This window comes from Paramacrobiotus metropolitanus, unplaced genomic scaffold (assembly GCF_019649055.1).
Source record: "Paramacrobiotus metropolitanus isolate TYO unplaced genomic scaffold, Prichtersi_v1.0 Parri_scaffold0000020, whole genome shotgun sequence".
In the NCBI taxonomy this organism is placed as follows: Eukaryota; Metazoa; Tardigrada; class Eutardigrada; order Parachela; family Macrobiotidae; genus Paramacrobiotus; species Paramacrobiotus metropolitanus.
In genome coordinates, this window is record NW_026570240.1 from 1,207,095 (window position 1) to 1,227,298 (window position 20,204).

Consider the following 20,204-nt stretch of genomic DNA (forward strand, 5'->3'; position numbering starts at 1 on the left):
TTTTTCAATGGTGGACACTGCACTGTTTGCTGATAAAGTGCCGCTAGCGTTTGAATTGACTGGCAGATAACGTTTGGAATAATCTTTGTGCGTGATTCGCCGCACAATTCAGAATTACGTCGTAACTGAATTTTTACTAAAATATAAAATGATACAGTAGTGCCGTACTTTACATGTACTGAAGGTTTATACCGAAGTATCTGTAGACTGTATACTTACTAGACATGTAATTTGCGTATCGAATGTGCACGCTGATTTGGTCCTTGAATTGTTTCCTTGAATATATTCCTTGAATTGTTCCTTGAATATATTCCTCGAAAATATTCCTTGAATTGTTTTTAGACCAGTTTTCTAAAAGCTCCATTTAATAAACGTGATTCGGCTAAAGTTTTGCGTTGCCGTTCCACCTGTTGAAAATGCACAGAAGTGCAGTTTTTGTACAGAATATATACCTATGGCCGAAAGTTGCGATTTGTCGAATAAATACTGTTTTATCAGAATCGTAAATCTATAAATGTAGCGATCGCAGTATGAATTTACAATTACGGCGATAAATAAATACATCTGGAAATAAGGTACTGTCTGTACAAATACTTGGTTCGTAATAATTTTGTTGCTCAGTCGTCGAGCAGACCACCGACTGTGGGTGAGTTCTCTAGTGTACCGTGGTGTTGTACCAAAGTTCAGAATGTTGCAGCACAGGCATTTGTACAAGGCATGTTTCTGAAGAAGCTGCGCGGTTTTTCCGGAGCTCGTTAAATTAAATAAAGTCTAGTATGACACGTACCTAAAGACTTCCTAACCAGCGTATGTAATATTAATTTTATGAATACCATGCCTACTGCGAACTGCATTAGCGCGCGATCGCCTAAATAGTATATTTATGCATGCAGGAAGTAGTACATTAGCAGCGTTGTTCTGAACCTTCCTTTCTGCTAAGTGGTCAATTTTAGCAGTGATGCACAAAATTTTCTGTAAATGAACTTTTCGATATTGAGCATTAGCACAAAAAGGACACAAGTACTTAATTTATGGTGCGCTGGCTGCAATTGTATTGGTTATATGTCCATTTACGCTGCTGCAGCTGCATATATATTCCCGGATTCATGCTAAATTAAACGAGCGTCAGCATTGAAAGCGAAGAGTGAATGCGGGCATACTGGTACCACACTCTCCGGCATTTGCGTCTACGCATTACTCATTACTGCACTGTTAAACTGGGATATTGTGCAATATCCGTGAGCCGGGGCTAAATGGTTAAACGTTAACGGATAACATCGCAGCAGCAGTGTGTTTGCATCTGTTTTTCAAGGAGGCTAATCATGGGAATACGATACACAGATCCATCCAGCCGGCTCTTCTGGTCCGGGCCAACAACACATCGACTATTTCCAATCTTCAGTTGCTAAAATTGTTGCCGTATGCTGCTGTGTGGGCAAATTTTGTGTGTCTTGCATAAGAATGATCATGATTGAGGTTCTGTATTCAACGTATACGCGCCGCTTCTGTGCCAATAGAAATGCACTTTACATTTCGCCCGCCACCAACTCTCGTGTATGTTTTTCTAGGGGAATGCCGATGATTTTGGGTGTTGATTTTTTGTGCATTTGATGTATTGTTAGGGATGATATTTGCTCTGCCAGCCCTTTTCCGCCTACTACCAGCCTTTGATCTAAACGTGCACCGGTACAGTACACAATGCACCGGTGATACGTCACATTACATTCACTAAGCGAAGTCGATGCGCATACGTTTTCGCACGCGAAACAACAGATCGACATCCATATGTGCTACCCATTATCTGTGTATATCTTGGCGCGCTGGCTTTCTTTGCAAATTACAGACGCCGCGCATTATCCACTGCGGTATTTCCTCTGAATACTATACGGTGTATAGCTGCTACAGCTTCGTGATTATCGATGCAGAACTGCTGGTGAATAAAAGAATTTCAGTGGAGCATAGCGACTTTGTGGTTGTGTCTAGATCTGTGTGGGAAGACGGGCGCGTGTCATAACGATTTACCCGTAAACACTTGCACTTGGATGCCGTCGCATAACTTATTAAGACTCTTCTTTCTGGAGTTTTGCATCAAGTTACTATGTGTAGGGCGTCTTAATTAGATAATGTGTCCAACTTTTGATTGCACGGTAACAGACCCGGCGTACACATCTACACAGCCAAACTGACAGTGGCTTTTAAAAAAAGTTTGTCCAAGTTCGCCGCTCACTTCCGGTTCCTGAGTAGCCGCAGAAAGATGCTTTAAAAGCCGGCAATTACAATGGCATGGAGTCTCGCGGACGAAGACACACTCAACTAGTGGTGACATCAACGACTGCTACTGATCATGCCCGGATTAGTGTTATTTCGCCGACGATGGGCTATTGCCTACGATGATCTTGTGTTCCCCTCACTATTCCTTCTCATAAGCCACATTATCTGGTAAGTAATCCGACTTATCGTTTATAAACTGACACTGATAAAAATGTCATTTAAATAGTGGCGCTGATAAAATTTCTAGCATGTCGGCTAAACTTCTGTGTATTTGAAGTATGTTTGTTCCATTCAAGACGGTGTTTAGTGTTAGTTCGCAGAAGCATGAATGATAGTAGTCTCAAAAAGGTTAAGAATGAACAAAAAAATGGAAAAACCACGGAGTTGTAAATAACCCGAAGGGTTGTTTAACGTGTTTTTACCGTATGAAGCGGTGACAATGATGTCAACAAAACCGAAGACACAAGTTGTTTTTACACATTCGACAATATAGTCGTAAAACTTCTGATACTGATTTCTTCCTCCATGGCTCTATAAGCCAACTCAGAAACGCAGCAAACAAACACCGACTGTCGCAAATACTGTATAAATTAATCTTATAACTTATTCAATTCGGGATCTCAAAAAGTCTCCCGTGTTAATTATGGAATTATTTAAAAAAGCGACAGAATATTTTGATTCAGCTGTAAACAAGTTGATTGATTTTGTTTAATTTGTCGCTTCAGTGTGCTGGTAGCGCTGCAATATTTCATTTTGCATTGCCACAATATTAATATTGTCAAGAAATGTAGAAATACAGTAAGAATCGCACAGTATTTTAGGTTTTTATCGTACACCTATCACAGTATACCTAAACGTTGTAAGCTTCTATATAAGCTATACATAGCATTTTCCAGTTTAAGCATTTCAAAAATGGTGGCTATAAATGGAAAAGGATTTGATAAACGCCCTTCCCTTTTCCGGAGCTATGAAGAGAATATACTGGTAGGAAAAATCTAAGGTGAAGCTGATTATGTCTCTTCAAAAGGGCATTTGGGGATTTTGAATGAAATTCGTCGTCAGCTACTGTCGATTGTGACGGTGTTATAAAGCTATCGATCTTATGCTTGGGAAATTTCGATGCATGGAAATCAAGTGGCTTAGGGCTGGTTAATCCGATTTATCAGCAACCGTTTATCACGGCTTGTAATATTTACGTTGTTATCTTGTTTTATTCGCTTATTACGTTTATTTGGACGTTTTCATACTTTAATGCAGCACATATTGTGGCATGTATAGGATTATTAATTTCCACAAATATGACGTGAGTGAAAATTAAATGGGAGGTAGGAGGGAATCTCCACGAATCAACACTGTAGTTACAGAAATGCCGACAGGCGGAATAACCATCAGTGCCTTTTGCAACGCTTTATACATTCATCTTATAGCCATGATCTAAAAGAAACACGCGATTTCCATTTTGCATGCTTTGTTTTCTGCTGAAAAATGGCACGCTGATGTGGCAAAATACATTACGCTCATATTGGTATTCGAGCTACACAGGTAGTAAAAATGGCAAAAACGAAGATCAAAAGGTCTCGAAAGACCGCGAATATGCAATAACAGCAGGGTTATAACTGGAAAAATAAACGAAGTTTTTCTGCTAAATGGAATTATGGCATGTACTATACCTGATATTTCAGTTACAGATACATACTGCGTATTTAAAAAGGCAGAACTCTCTAAATTCAAAGTTACGCATTTTGCCGTAAAATTTCGACTGATGGCAAATCACTTGTAGACTGTATTTAGCTAGTACTGTTAGCAGGCGTAGATTTAACTACGGTATCAAAAAACAATATACTTATTTACTTACATACACATGCTCTGTTCAAAAGAAATATTCAATCACATTCAATAATACTACATCAGTTTAGAATACCAGAACAGGAAGCACTTTTTTGACATCTACCTTATCACAATTAAAAACAACGGACATCCTCTGTAAAAAGCCGACATCAGTAATACTTTAAAGTGAATTACAGTGCGACAAATGCATTTACAGTGGACTGCGATATTGTGGAAGGTGTTATATTGCCTCCACTGTGCTTTGCCACATTTCGTGCAGAAAGTCCTTAAGTGCGACGTTAAAGATTTACGCCGGCTATCAAGGAATTAAATTTTTTGAATGATTTGTGCATTTGGCAACATTGTGGTCCAAATGTAGGCCGGTTACGCCTGAAAAGATTTTCTCGTTAAATTATGGATGATTTGCGCTTGACTAACGCAGAATTGTTTCGCATTAACGAAACGCTGTTAAACAGTAACTTAAAAAGCATTTCCAGTGACGGAGAAATGTCTTCATTGATGGATTTCAAAGGCATGCAGCATGTGTGGTGTGCGATTAAGTCTACAGTTAAAAGAGAAATTGTATTACGTATACGATTTTCTCCGAATAAATAAACTGTTTGCCCTTCAAGTTCATAACCAGTTGTTTTCCGTCTGATTTAACTGTCGGCGCCCCGTTCGCCTGTAGTTATGATTACGTACATCGCTGGTTTATTGCTGGCTAGCAAGCCGGTTACAACCTTTTTAAGTTGTAAAAATTGTAATATGAGATGCATTTGCGCTTTAGCTTTCGGGGTGAACATGTTTTACTCCGCTTAGCATTTCCGCTGTTGTAATCCATGAAGCTCCTAGTAATTTATTATTACAGCTGACTATATGCTGCAATCGTATGATATTTGGACAGTACGTTGTACTCTACAAAATTACTTCATAAATTCACAGTAATGTTCACAGAGTCTAAACCAACTAAAATACAACAAATTATTATTAGTTAAGCGCAAAGCAAATTTTTCTGAGTAGTAGTAAATGACGTATTTTATGACAGTAACATTAATGTCACATTGTCACTAGAAAGTATGAAAACATGACCTCAAGTTTTGTCGAAAATGTTGTAAAGTTGTTCAACAATAAAATCATTTTAAAAAAACATTCGCCTTGAATGGTCAAAGTTATTAAAAGTATGGAATACGGGATAGCAGTGCTACAGAGAGCTACAAACCTACATAAAATAAAACTGTAAAATTGCAAAAAAAAATTTGTACAATTGGATGAATAACCAATCGGTTCGAACATACGTACTAAATGTCCAGATTGTACGTCTACTTATTTCTGGGCGTACCGCATGTATTTGGACATACCTATATTTGGAATGTATTTCGACATTTCACAATATGACCATACATAAGATACATATGAAAATAAGATGTCGCAACGTCTAGTTGTGACGACAAAGAGATATATTTAATGATATAATTATAGGACCGCGATGGAAATACTCCTCTACATTCTCGTTTATCAACTTGACGGTTACTGCAACCAGCTGCTACAAATTTACGCCCTTGGAAGTATAGTAATAACTAGCCTGGCGGCAGTTCTGGAGATTTGTATTGGGTGTGTGACGAAACGTGGATCGATTATGAACACAAATATCCGAAAACCCGTCCGAGCGTTTTTGTACTTTCGATGTGGTAAGGGGAACTAACAAACTGATTATGTGTTAATCCAAAACCTGATTAACATATGGTAAACCGTGGCAAACCGGTGAAAATTGCACTTAAGCTTTTGACAAAACTTTCTATAGGCTAACCTTTTGTTCTTTTAATTATTGTATAGCTCTGTTTTTCTTGGAATGTGGCTGGACAGTTTTTGGAATAGTGTGGTTGGCAAAATGTTACCCTACAAGTTTGGATCTTTTTCCAAAATCAACGAGTTTGGGTAAGCGTACTGGGCATCGCCCCTTGGCTTTCTAATAACTGGGAAGTTCATACTGTCTTTGTATTATGCGTGGTGAATGCAGTATTTCCCACTAAACATGAAAATATACAGCTTTTCGCTTTTCAGGACTTGTGATATTCAATGGAATTTTTATACTGATTGTTATTGTTGGAGTTTACCTTTCTTATGATTACGGAGGAAGTAAATGGCTAAAACTCAGAAAGTAAGTATCAGTTGCGTGGCAAGGCAAAAAGAAGAGGACTACTAAAACGATTAAATTTAAGTAAAAGATTTATGCATTATCAGAGAGGTTAATTAAAGCTTGACAACAGGTACGAAGCAAATATTCAGATAACTGGCTCAAAACTGCATCACGGCAGCGGGACGCCAAGAACATGGAGAACGAGGTACAGATGCTTATATAAATATATCATTTTTGTGTTTTAAATTCTAACTGCTCACTTTAGGCATAAATAGATGATGCTTGTAGTAAGTGAAAAATTAGGACAAATTTCAAACTTTTCAGAAAAACCGTCCGGGCATATCAAACAAGTTGGGATCGTCGATGCCGGCTGCTGTTCTGCTGTTTGGGCACAGGCCAAAGGGTGGGTGAGTCGACTTGCAACGAGCCATCCATGCCGAAACTGGCGATACTGATAATGCTGTTTGTCAATCTGTTCAGACGTCCCTTGGAGAAATTGCTCAACTCTTATCGGATTTCTTTCGGGATTTGGATCTGGTAAGCTTGCCGTCCTGCTGGTAGCCGGCAATTTTATCATGCAGAAACCGAGATTACTTTTATACCCTCCGTTTGCAAGATTTTATTTTTGTTTACCTCTGTGAATGCCCTATAGTTAAACAAATGTCGCTTTACAGTGTACGCTGGACTTATCTTGGTTTGCGCTGTAGGTCCCATCTGATATCGTTGCGGGAGTGATATTGCTGCGGAAATATCAGAAGCTGCGTCGCAGTGCCTTGCTTACCAAAGTAATACGCGCCACATCCGTATTGTGCGGTAGCGTATATACAATACATAGACCGACAAACTGTAACCCGAGAAATTCATTCCGTGACCATGCAAACATCCCCTTTGCCCTGCGTTCATGTACAAACGATTCTTCTAATTTGTAGAACAGGACATACAAGTTCCTTTCTGGAGCGCCGATCACCAAGGATACAAAGTTTCTGGATTTACAGGACCCGGTACGTGCAAGGCAGGATTCCCCTGTGGTCAGCAGCAACCAGATGTGTTATATGATTTATACCATTCTGTTGCGTTACCACAAGTTATTGTAGGCTGCACAGCCAACGAGCAACACTAAATAAAAATTTGTGGTGATGTTGATAATTATTGTTTGCATGCAAACATCAATTATCAGCTGTTTACAAAAAGTGTATTTACAGATAATAGGAAAACATACTTTAAGTATTGTTGTTAATAATGTTTTTCCACTTTTAGGTGGTATCGAAGGAGTACAAGCAACTCGTTCGTTATATGCGATTTAGTCTCGCAGGTGGGTTTGGGATCGTTTTAAGGTCATTTTTAGTCATGCGCTATGGGTCCTATATAGATGCATAACGTAAAGTACCACATTCAGAAATACTGTACATGTATTTTAATAAATGCTTATGATAATGAAAATATTTTCACTAATTTCGGCTTCGTTTCATGTGCGTTGCTGATGACATTAAAATGACATCGTAATCAATCAATCATATGCCCTACAGTTTACGGATGGCCGATGTACTTATTTCGCGGGAACACTTGCCGAAAACTAGTGGGAGTATTACCGGGACTGCGGTGTGTGTGCTGCTTCTGGCTTCCGGCGCGATTACCGGGAATTGAAGTGCTAGATGATAACTGCTGCAATTGCAATTCCTCTGCTATGTGGGCAGTTATGGTATTCATGAACCAGCAGCGTATAATGCCTCGACGGCAATTACTGTATCTATTACAAAATAGCCTGTTGTGTTGTATTCAGAAATCGGTTGCCGAAGATGAGTCAATCCAATTTATCCACGCATCATATACCGGCGGGGTTGGAATAACACCGTACTTCCTGGCACTTGACCACCTCGAGAAGAAGATTGTCGTCACCATCCGGGGAACGTTGAGCATGAAAGATATCGTTACTGATCTAAATGCAGATGCCGAGTTCATCCCGGTTGATCCTCTACAAACCAATCCCCCGTGGCTAGCCCATAAGGTATTGTACGTACTGTGCATTCGTACTTATTGTGACACTGGCACACATTTATAAATTTTGTCCAAGTGCGCTTAATACTGCATATGCTTACATGCAGTTGTTGATGGAACTATACTAGGTCAGCATTGATGAAATCTCCGCTTACATGTGATCGCATGTGATACACCTTTAGGCAAAATTTATGCGGTTTTAAATATCGTTTTGTTCTGCATCCAAGTAGACGTTTGCTGTACTTATCATGCGCTACCTGTGTTTCGTTCCTACGATAGCAGCGACAACGTGAATTTATTAGAAGTAGAAGAAAATTTAATTTCGTGTACGTCCAAATCATCACTAATGTTAGTCAAATAAAACTTAAGAGTACGATGATAATTATTTCGAATGCACCGCTTTGTGAGTGCCTGTTATAGTGCACGGTAGATTTCTGCTAATTAACGAAGTTATACAATTTGTCGCTGGACGCTGCTACATAAGCATTTAAATAAGCAGCGCCAGTAGTTAGTGAAGATTTACGACAGACGCAATCACGGATTTTTTAATTTGGAAACAAGGTTTTACGTTATTTGACAAGCAGCTGACGAGTTTCAGCGTAAACAATTTACGTCATACAATAAAGTTGTTGCTCATAATTATTCGTTGGGCAGATATCATATGCATACTCGTACAACTATTTTATTGATATTTTAAACGGCTTTAGTGGACATCTGAAAGAGAAAGTACTCTACAGGCTGCAAATATTTTCAAATAATGTACAACATTTGTACAGCAGATGTCGCACACGTGGTATTATGATAATTAAATTTCGGCAGCAGCACCAATTGCTATAATACGAGTATTATGATGTCAAGCAGATCATAAAAAACTTGTATCTGTAGGGTGCCCAGTTCCCACAAATGACGCATCGAAGTGCCATTATTTAAGGTATTTTTCTGCAGGGTATGGTTGCGGCTGCGGAATATGTCAAGAAGAAGCTGATCCAGGAAGGGAAGCTTAAGCAACTCCTACTGTTGTCAAAAGTAAGATGGCCTAATCAATACTGCCCTGTTAATTACAAAGTACTAAATGCTTGTTATAATGAAGCACTTGTCAACATTACATAATCATGAAATTCAAAATTACTAGCGGTGGTTGCGAACCACATTATTGCACGAGCGCGAGCGCCAATACCACTGGGAAATAGTATTGGGATTGTGGAATTGGAAAAGCGTGACGTACGCTCTTCGTGGCGTCAGACAAATTTTATGCTCTTGACGAAGACTTATTGCAGCACCTCGCGCTTCGCGCTCAGTGCAAATAATTTCTGCTTGCATCTAATTACACTGTACTTTAGTATACTAGCGGTGGTTGCGAACCACATTATTGCACGAGCGCGAGCGCCAGTACCACTGGGAAATGGTATTGGGATTGTGGAATTGGAAAAGCGTGACGTACGCTCTTCGTGGCGTCAGACAAATTTTATGCTCTTGACGAAGACTTATTGCAGCACCTCGCGCTTCGCGCTCGGTGCAAATAAAGTGCTTACATGTCTTATGTAGCTCAAAAACTTGTGGTACTACTTACTAGCGGTGGTTGTTAACCACATTATTGCACGAGCGCGAGCGCTAATACCACTGGGAAATGGTATTGGGATTGTGGAATTGGAAAAGTGTTACGTACGCTCTTCGTGGCGTCAGACAAATTTATGCTCTTGACGATCAGTTAATTGCAGCACCTCGCGCTTCGCGCTCGGTGCAAAAAATTTTACATTGGAGTCGGTACACTGTCCAAGCTTGACATCTTTAGTTACATAGCTGGAATAAATTGTTAAACAAAGATATCGGTATAGTACGGTAGTTAATACATTTCACGAAGATTGCAAGACGAATGTAAAAAAGGGAAAGGTATAACTCGTGTACGCATGCGACTAAAGTCACATACAGAGTTTGTCCCACTCAGTAATTCGGCGTACGGAAATGTTGAATAAATCAGTACTGACAGCAATCTTTTAATTATGCGGCATCTGTTTGTATGGTACTGTTTAAATTCGATGCCAAAAACAACAATCCACACACATATTAAGGTTTACGTTACACACACATATCTATATTAAGATCTATGTTTTGTATTTACTGTACAAATTGTTCGAACAGGAACGCACAGGATCCGAATACGATTTACTGTTGGTTGGTCATTCTCTGGGTGGTGGTACCGCCGCCATACTGGCAATAATGCTAAAACCGGAATTTCCCACGTTAAAATGCATTTGCTTCAGCCCTCCTGGAGGGCTTCTCAAGTGCGTTCGTTGTTATAAGACTATTTCGCTCTGTTCATATAAAAATATAAATACGTATTTTTAATTCGCAGTTTACCCGCCGCGGAATACAGCAAACCTTTCGTAACAACATGTTTGTTGGGAAAGGACATGGTTGCCCGCTTAGGTCTGCATCAACTGGAAGCTATGCGTTCCGATCTGTTGAACGTAATCCAACGCAGCACTTGTCCGAAGGTAAACTAGTAGCGCGTACTGCAAATATATAGAAAAATTTACCTTATATGTAACTCCGGCTACCAACAAAAATGCAATGTTTTAACAGCAATAAGTTTTTGAGAATGTTTATCTTGGACTTGCAGTGGAAGATTTTGCTGAGCAGTATTTGCGGTCGTCTTTGTCCCACGGCACAAGTTGATCCTGCACTGAAAAAATTCGCAGAAGAGCAGATAGCAAATTCGCAAAGAAAAAATAAACCAGTGTCTCCTTATATGACGACACATCCTCCTATGTACCTACCTGGGAAAATAATCCAAATTGTAAGGCGGTACCCTAATGAGAAAAGGTGAGTAATTTGTACAATTTAACTGATTTTGTTGACACATGATTGCGGAATATATGGTGCTATTGCTATCATTGCTGTGCGGTTTCGATAAATCCTTTTTGTGTTTTTAGTGTTAGCAAGACACGTTCAGTGTAAGTATATTTTTATTCATGTTCACCATCACCTGCAAAAACTTAATATTTTAACTGCATCGGTTGAACTTATTTGTACCGGTACAGTTCTATTAACAGCTTACAGCCCAAGATAAGTACTAATTTATCTTATTATTGTCTCTTGGCCGTTAGATGCTGCTTGAAGTCACAACGGAAAGGCGATCCCATTTACCAAGCCATTGAAGCCGACAGAGATAGCTTTTATGAAATTAGTCTTTCCCCGTCAATGGTGGACGACCACATGCCAGGTACGTACTGACCTGAGCAACGTTTACAAGGATAAAAGTTATTAATATCACTACGAGTTGTATAAAATATTCTGCAGATACACTGCTGGCCGCAATGGAAAAGGTATGTAAAGTTAGAAACTTTCAAGCAATTTGCAAAATTTACAGTGGAACGTATCGTGGCTGCCAGGTTCTGGAAGTTGTTGTCATACCCAACACAAACGGACTTCAAAATGACCCTGGAATAGACTTGTCGGATGCGACTTCCGGTTCCGGTACTTCAGATGCTACAGACGAAGGCCTGCCTGTCCGTCGTTCGAATATTCCTTACACGTTAGTCTTTACCAGTTTATAGGTATCTGGCAATTTTTTTCACGATCGAACTTGATTGCAGACGTGATCTTACGCTGCCGTTTGCGGATGCAACTAGCAGTAACTTCCTATCAACACCCGGTTCACTGACGCCTTTTTCCGAAGGTTTCGCCAATCGCCCGGCGTCACGCTGCTCCAGCGTGTCTCGCCAGACTCTCCCGATCTCACAACTGGAAGAAACAGCTAGTAGCCATCCACGAATTCAGATATATTCCTCTCTGGTCGATCAGGGGACATCGTGTTACACTCTGGGATCTCCTGGCTCCGAGACATCGTGTTTGGAAACCACACAAGCCGAAATCCATCTGGACACCTTTAACGCCAATCGGCATCTGGCGCCAGACAGCTTCGACTCGCCCAAGTACTCCACCACTCGCAGCCGAGTGTCGAAAGCCAAGAGTCTCAACGAGATGTGCGAAAGCAGTCCAAAAAAATCCAGACATCGAAAGGTCAGCGGTGAACCGTCACACCGGACCGCGGGCCGACCGAATGCTACCCGCAATAATAATGCGGACCAGCAGAACCGCGCCCAACGCGCTAAATCGGTGTCACAAGAGACGCTACTTGTGGCTAGCAATAAAAAACCGCACGGGGTGCAGGTGCATGTGCAGGGCGTGGAGAATTATGATTTCCAGTCCAGCAGTCCGTCCCCCGTGCTGACCGTCAACCAAACCGGCACGGTGGCCAATTTCACGGTCTTGCCGGACAAGACCCAGTACGGAACGATCTATTATGTTTAACAATTACGGGTTTTTTCAGATCGTCTGGTACTGTAATTCTGCAATATGGCACACTTCTTGCATCCTGAACAGGAAAACGTAATGTTCGACATTTTTGTTTGCTCAGTTTGGAGACCAGGCAAATAGAATACAATGGCAACGAGTGAAATAAGCCGGGTGCAGTTTTTCGCACTTGTCGTTTTTGTACCTCGTTTGTATTTTGTTGGATATTGTTTCCGATGAGGTACGATTAATAAACGAAATCACCGTAAAGGTGATAGAATGCTAAGAAGAACTGGGAAAATGTCGTATTCGGTCTCTTATAACATTAAACGCACGCGATGTAATAAACACAAAACCCTGAGGAACCGGAAACGGATCCAGAAATAGGTAGTTGGCGCGCTGCTTGGTACAAGTTTGCATTATAAAGGCATATGCCGCCTATGGGAGGTTATGCATTCGTTTGTTCTGGCAGTGCAACTTTGCCGTTCGGCCTGTGCTCACTCGTTCAAGTACTTCTAAAAGACTGAAAACTCTCAGTTCTCTGGAAACTTTTCGAGTTACCTTATTTCGAAGCTTTTCTGTTCCATATAATTTGTTATTTGATATACAGTTAATTTTTGTAGGTTTATCGTATAATGAAACAAAAGACTGATAGAAGCTTACAATAGTGGAGCTGTGGTGTGGTGCCTTATACACTTTGTGTCTTCTTGGAAGTAAGGTAGCCGCTCGCGAGTCGCTACGTGCGATTTTTCAGTCGGCTGTGCAACAGGCATGTCTAGCGCGGACAACGGTAGCGGTGATACCGTGATTCCTTCGAGCTGTGATGCCGGAGAAGGTTGTGCGGATACGAAAGTTCTGCCTGAAAATCTCCAACATTCTGTAAAGCGTCCTTTTTCTTTTGAAGAAGCGAATGGAAAGCAGGCCGAGAGTGTTTCCGGCTCCGATGAGTCGCAGCCTGTGGTTCCTGCAGGTGGCGAGGAAAGCGCAAAGAAACCCCGCAGAGATGATCGTGATTATCATCAGATCAAAAAGGACAATCCTCGCTTTAGGAAGTATGTGGAATCTTTGGGACTTCTACCACCAGATCAATTAGATTTATTTTGGGAGACTGTCCGTGAACCACTGCCGACGTCGTTTCGCATCACGGGTTTTCGGCGCGACTGCGAAGCCTTCAAAGGAATTATTAATAATCATTTCTTAGCGGGTTTACCGGAGGATGCAGCGCAGTTATGCACGGAGATTTCGTGGTATCCGGAGCAGTTAGCGTGGCAGATCAATCTCCACCGACGCCACATTAAACGCTGCGATGATTTCAAGAATTTGCGTGAGTTCATTATCAACGAGACAGCCAGCGGAAACATCAGTCGACAGGAAACTGTCAGTATGATTCCACCGCTCCTGCTGGATGTCAAACCGGGTCAGAATGTCTTGGACATGTGTGCAGCTCCGGGAAGCAAAACAGCGCAAATTGTGGACATGTTGCAGGAGGATCTTCGGATTGCTGAAAGCGACGGTACAGATTTTGTGGTTTTGCTTGATCAGTTATGGAAATTCTGCTCATATCAATTCTCATTCGCTGATTCATTTTAGCTTACGGGTTTTCTTTAATCTGGTTTTCCGAAATTTATGGATGTAGTTTATTGAATCGTGGGTAGCCTATGTGGCAGTAACGGTACGAGTTTGATAGTTTTTCAAATGTTTGAACTTTAGCTATCAGATACTTTACCAGCGCTTGCGGCTATTTTATTTGTTAACTCGATTTAGTTCTGACTTTGTATTACAGGGGCTCAAACCGAAGGCGAAACTCAAGGAAACGAAGGTACTTAATTTCGTGTCTGATTGGCAGCTTATCGAAGAATTGTTTTTAATTCAACTGATGTGAGATTAATTGTGATAATTTAATTTACATCTGATTTTAAAATACAATAATGTTTTTCAGAGGCGAAATTACCTAATGGATTGATTGTGGCCAACGACATGGAACTGAAGCGTTGCCAGCTTCTGACTCACCAGTTAAAGCGTCTCCAGTCTCCCTGCGTAGTGGTAACTAACCACGACGCCAGCCTGATGCCCAACGTGTCCCTGGATGGCGGCGATACGCCTGTTGCCTTTGACCGGATACTCTGCGATGTCCCCTGCAGTGGAGATGGAACTATCAGGAAAAATTTGGATTTGTGGCGGACATGGCATCCCCATAATGCTTTGGCCCTGCATCCCGTGCAGTACCGCATTCTGAAACGCGGACTAGAAATGCTGGCTGTTGGAGGCCGTTTGGTCTATTCAACGTGCTCGATGAATCCCGTGGAGAACGAAGCAGTTATCAGTCGAGTACTAAACGAAGCCAAAACGTCGGTAGAGTTAGTGGATTGCAGTAACCGCCTGCCTGGTCTCCAGCGCAGACCTGGTTTACAACAGTGGTCGATTATGGGCGCCAATGAACAGGTCTACAGGGATTTCACGGAAGTGCCCAAAGACTTGAAAATGCGTATCCGCGTAGAGTTTTTTGCTCCGCCGAATGCGGAGACTTTGCATTTGGAGCGGTGTATGCGGGTGATGCCGCACTATCAAAATACCGGGGCGTTTTTTATCGCGGTATTAGAGAAAAAAGCCACACTTCCTTGGCAGCGATATGGCGCACTGTCACAAGTACGCGTGAAATCCCAGCGACTTTTCGAAAACGAACCGTTGGTTCAGTTTGCCACAGAGGATTCACAGACTTGGGAAGTAATTCGGAATTTCTTTCATGTGCATTCAGATTTTCCTGCCGACCAGTTATTTATCCGAAAAAACACCCAGGAGAAGAGCCGACACATCTACTTGGTATCGAAAACAGTTAAGGATGTTCTACTGCAGAATCAGGATAAGTTACGAATTGTTAATGCTGGTGTGAGGATTTTGACCCGTACAGGAGTTCAGGACAATTCGTGTCCGTACAGGTTGGCGCAGGAAGGACTGCATGTTTGGATGGAGTACTTGGATATCGGTCGGATCACCCTCAATCGCGAAGAAGTCACCAAACTGATGAACAAGGATGTTATTGACTTGACTGCGCTTCGTCCGGAAACCAAACAGGATGTTGACAAACTGCCGGTTGGGAGTGTTGTCGTGCGATATGAGAAGCCTGGTGGGATAATGTTCGAGTTAGCGGCCTGGCGCTCATCCTCCGCAATCAGGTGTTATGTGGCGAAAGAAGAACGCGGGCATTTTCTGCGATTGTTGCAGATGGAAACAATGTGACGAGCACTTTAACCTATTTACTATCCATTCAGTTGAAGTGTGCGATTTCGTACCTTTACTACGCTGCGGCTAACAATAAGTATCACGAGAAATGATGGGATTGCGAAGGGAAAAAAATAAACGGTTCTCTTCTGCTGTTCTGCAGAAGTGAGTATCACTAGCCGTTATATAGGAAAATCATCACTCAATTGATAAAAGCATGCCGTCTGTAGGATTCTTAGTGTGTCTTAACATTTAACAATTTTGATTTTTATCACAATTCGCTCGCATCTGTAGTCGCCGACTTATCGACTCGTACCAGGTACAAAAGTCATTCACGGTCAACGGATGTAGAATTATTTCTTTTCTTCGTGTTATCACAGATTTCACTTTGTACAAATCAATCTCATGTCTCCAAACGTAACAATTTAAACTGTTATGAGATTTACGGACTACAAGCACCAAAAACTTCAACCCGACAACCGTAAAAAATACAAAAGTTAATTGCAGTAATACTGACAGAAAATATAATACTTTTCGCATCGTTTCAGCGTCATGCGTATAAGCATTTCTGGCACGGGACTGAGAAAGGGAATCAGCTGTATTGTTTATTTGCTATATAGATAAATCTGCTGGCAGCACTTTCCGCTTTCTTCTGTAATAATTTCTGGAGAAACGTTTTTGTCGAGTTGGTTCCGCAATTTGTCGAGTACTTGATTCCTCCATTAAAGGGGACAAATCAAAGGGCTCGTTTTCTTGAACCGCCGATGGAAATCGACTAAAAATTGATGCCGCTTCCGGTGAAGGCGCACTTTGCAGCGCCACAACAGAATTTGGGGGAAGCAAGCTCGATAAAGCAGTTTTGTTCTGATTGTCCTGTAAAAAGCAGATTTTTTAAAAAAACGTTCATAAAAACGAGTTCCTGTACTGTAACTGTTGCAACATTTCAAAATGGTAGTGCTAGTAGTAGTTGACTATAGTAAGGTAGACGACGATAATACGGCAATACACAGTGGACAACGGACGCGTATGAATATCCCCGGATTACTTGTTGCACATGGATTGCGGATTATATCAGTATGATAATAACAACTGTAGCACCCCAAAGTAGTAAAAGCATGAAAAGCTAAATAATTTGCTTTCTGAAGACACTGGAATTCTTTTTTGTATAGAGCAATGAAAGTAGAAAAGCTAAACTCTTCGCTTCATTAATTACCACGTACGCTATAAATATCAGTTTATGGCATGTTTTATAGATGTACAAAATTAAAAAGAATTCCTAATTCTGATACGACCTTTGCAGATTTTGTGCGGACTCGAAACTGCCACTGGTTAGTTGGATGGTTTTTAAACGTCGTTTACTCTGATTTTTTTTACCGCACCGTGCTAGCTGTTACATACCGCAAAGAGTGGTGACGATCCAAATAGGTTTAAAAGAGGCTGACCAGGAGGTTCAGCACAATATTTGGTAAGTGCGCTGATGCTGCAAGGTCTCTCGCAACATTCCTCAACAATTCCACTAGAGTCAAAAATTTCCCGCTTTCTTCTTGATCGCGTCTGCAGTGCCAGTTGCACATTTGGACCTGTAACAATTAAAACGTAATGTAATTGGAATGGAATGTAATTACAGTACATATAAGCTATCGGTGAGATCTACTTTACCTGCAGCCAGTACTCTTTTAAATTTGCTTACCTAATCTTGAGTGATATTTTCCATGACATAATAATTTAAGGGCATTTGAGAGACCGTAGCCGCAAAACCGGCGATCACCGAAAATAACCGGAAGAAAACTGACGACTGCAAGGCAAATGACCAACATCCAATCCATATATCGCGACTTCATTGTACCGAACATAATAATATTGTGCTAACTGAAAAGAAATCCCCTGGCTATTTTTCCCTCCTTCGATCCCTAAAATGCAAAAACTTTATGTTGTACGTATGAATGGTGTTGTTTTGTTTCTTATATTTACGACACGAAAGCTATATTATGGCGGTGTTCTGCTGACGCCACGACGGCTATACGACCAGTATTCATGGAAATGCTCAACTTGTCATTCAATCGGGTGGTGGTCTTTTATCGCATCATTACGTATATAGCGCTTGAGCCTGACTTAACAAGAGTACCGCCAACTGGATGACTAATTAGCTTTATAGACGGATGTTGCGGCAGATATCAAAACATCGAAATTAGTTGAAAACTAACCATATGACATGCACAAACTAACATAACACTACAGTACAGCACAAGTACACTTTCGTGATTTTGAGTTATGCGCTAAATATAAGTTATTTTAACATAAAACTGCATATCAGCGCCATATTTGCGTTCTGAATGACAAGTTGTACTGGAAATGAAGCGCATATTTTTCCAAAGCATCGTTATTTACTCGCTACCATGTACGACTCCGAAAAATTTAAATTCCGTTAGTGTAAGAACGCGAAAATATTCGACTAGTACTATCCATTTGGATAGCCTTTGTACGCGTCACTTATAACACTTTGCGTAGCCTTGACCAGAAGCTAAAATCATTATACTTAAGAACATTATACTTCTATACACTTTTGCAAGAGGAAATCCCCTTGGTATTTTTCCCTGACTTACCACACAAATTTGGGATGAACTTATATATCCTGCATATATGCGTAAGTTATGCAATGTGGCATCTTGACAAAACGAAGGATAACGCAATAAAGTTAAAGTGGGGTCGTGTGATCAGTTGCCGGCATTAAACGGAGCAAATCGGCATCCATTCCATTTCCATCCAGTACACAATTCTGTGTGCAACAATACTGCAGTAATGTAAGTCTTCTAAATTACCAAATTAATATCAACAAAGAATAAATAAACGGATATTAAACTGAAGTGCTAAAACACAAAAGGAATAGATCAACAAATTCTGTTGTAGTCTGGTTGTTGGAAAAATGGAGCTGAGACAAATAGCAGACTCTCTCTCGGAGTAACAGGTGCACAACTGTTATTGGACCTAGTTTGTAAGAAAATGCAGGGATGTGAGCGAGCGGTGGTTGGCTGCAGTGGCTAGCTGGTGCCATAAGCACATAATGCGTAGATACGGCGGTCAGTGTTTGAGCCGCCAAGTCAAGTAATTATCGCGATGCCGGTACCCGGGCCTCGTTCGGATAGCACACAACTGAGAACAACTCTAACAAAACCGTAACGATTAAGATAAAGAGACATGTTGTTTTACGGGTGTTTCATGATGGCAATAAAGTACTCTGGCTGGCTGGCCTATTGGCCGGCAAAACATCTCTTAAAACTCTCCTCTGTACTTAACTACGGATTCGGCGGCCAACAATTACAATAGTTGTTATTGCACGCAAAAACTGCATAGTTTCTGGAATAGCCTTGTAACTGTTTATTGGCAGACTGTCAGAAGGATGTAAAATTCTGCCCGCCATTGTATGATTCCGTCAGAGCAATGTGATAAAGGTTACAACTTTTTTTAAAATCGTAATAATGTGGATGCGGGAAATTGTAGAGTCTTTAATGGCAACTTATTTATCGACCACTTGCTGTACATTTGTTCTGCAGTTTACGGATGATGGTGGCTAAGCCGGTATAAACTATAATTATTATCTGCACTTATCATTTGCAGAAAATTAAAGGTATTAATGTTATTTATCAAGCGAACCGACGTTATTTTGGTTGATTAATGTGCTAATTGTGATAAGTTTCTCGTTTCCCCTGCTGACTGCTGCAAATTTATGGTCCCGATTGCGGGCCATGGTAGAAATAATTATATGACCGGCCTGGTTCGATACTACTTGTACTCCACGGTTTGTCGAATATCTAATGGGTCCGTGGACTGTCGCACAGGTACTAGTATATGTACATACTCACGTAAGTGCACTTTACACTACTAATTTTTATTATTATAATTATTACGGTAGCGGTTAGCTGGTTATATACGTTGTGTTATTATTATATGCGTTCTGATTTCTTTACAACTGATGTTAACAAATTATGCGAGGTGCAAACTGCAAAGTTGAATGCCCTAACTAGCAAGCTTGTTAATAAACTACTAATATTTTTTAAGCCGTGCTATTGGGGCAGATCTGTCTGTTGAGTATTGTACTTATGAATTTATGATTAGTACGTACATTGTTTCATAGTTTTCTGAGGGTTACCGACGACTACACTGAACAGATCAGCGTAGCGGTTGGAACTTGGAACACCAATTATCAAGGAGTAATTATCAATATGTCCGACAGACTGACATTATAGTCCAATTTATTTTCGGTCTCTTTAGACTTCGATTTTATTTGTTCGTTTCGTGTGTCTGTTTGTAGGTACTAATTGAGACCACGCTTGTGTATATTGGCTTCTGTCTCCATTTTTATTGCCTGTACCGAAAGGAGACGACATGCAAATGGTTTTGAAAACATCCACGCAGTCTTATCCTGCTTCCCATCTTACGCATAAAATCCGCAATTACCATT

At 40.8% G+C, this 20,204-nt stretch overlaps 3 protein-coding genes across 6 annotated transcripts; 2 read left to right on the plus strand and 1 right to left on the minus strand.

Annotated features, from left to right (window-relative positions):
• Positions 1–559: 559 nt before the first annotated feature.
• LOC129586370 (diacylglycerol lipase-alpha-like) lies at positions 560–12,818 on the plus strand. Of its 3 annotated transcripts, none has more exons than XM_055479566.1 (22): positions 560–575; positions 1,623–2,439; positions 5,578–5,786; positions 5,932–6,033; positions 6,160–6,256; positions 6,366–6,440; positions 6,560–6,638; positions 6,716–6,772; positions 6,943–7,020; positions 7,165–7,236; positions 7,493–7,547; positions 7,762–7,934; positions 8,016–8,240; positions 9,176–9,256; positions 10,370–10,512; positions 10,584–10,725; positions 10,851–11,053; positions 11,164–11,184; positions 11,338–11,453; positions 11,531–11,556; positions 11,623–11,765; positions 11,827–12,818. In XM_055479566.1, exons 2-22 carry the CDS (start codon positions 2,345–2,347, stop codon positions 12,542–12,544), a joined length of 2,910 nt encoding a protein of 969 aa, XP_055335541.1. In that variant the 5' UTR covers positions 560–575; positions 1,623–2,344; the 3' UTR covers positions 12,545–12,818. The 3 variants fall into 3 exon arrangements, with proteins under 3 accessions (XP_055335541.1, XP_055335540.1, XP_055335539.1); XM_055479565.1 differs by lacking the exon at positions 560–575 and adding an exon at positions 988–1,476 and having other exon boundaries at positions 1,569–2,439; XM_055479564.1 differs by lacking the exon at positions 560–575 and having other exon boundaries at positions 988–2,439.
• Positions 12,819–13,057: 239 nt separating this feature from the next.
• Positions 13,058–15,964, plus strand: LOC129586189 (RNA cytosine C(5)-methyltransferase NSUN2-like). Of its 2 annotated transcripts, XM_055479250.1 has the most exons (4): positions 13,058–13,361; positions 13,431–14,039; positions 14,310–14,345; positions 14,466–15,964. In XM_055479250.1, the coding sequence occupies exons 1-4, from the start codon at positions 13,298–13,300 to the stop codon at positions 15,761–15,763; spliced, it is 2,007 nt and encodes a 668-aa protein (XP_055335225.1). In that variant the 5' UTR covers positions 13,058–13,297; the 3' UTR covers positions 15,764–15,964. The 2 variants fall into 2 exon arrangements, with proteins under 2 accessions (XP_055335225.1, XP_055335224.1); XM_055479249.1 differs by having other exon boundaries at positions 13,058–14,039.
• Positions 15,965–16,245: 281 nt separating this feature from the next.
• Positions 16,246–18,394, minus strand: LOC129586399 (uncharacterized). The gene is made up of 4 exons (XM_055479625.1): positions 18,349–18,394; positions 17,436–17,655; positions 17,144–17,325; positions 16,246–16,618 (listed from the first exon to the last, which is right to left on the minus strand). The coding sequence occupies exons 2-4, from the start codon at positions 17,596–17,598 to the stop codon at positions 16,358–16,360; spliced, it is 606 nt and encodes a 201-aa protein (XP_055335600.1). The 5' UTR covers positions 17,599–17,655; positions 18,349–18,394; the 3' UTR covers positions 16,246–16,357.
• Between the last annotated feature and the right edge of the window lie 1,810 nt (positions 18,395–20,204).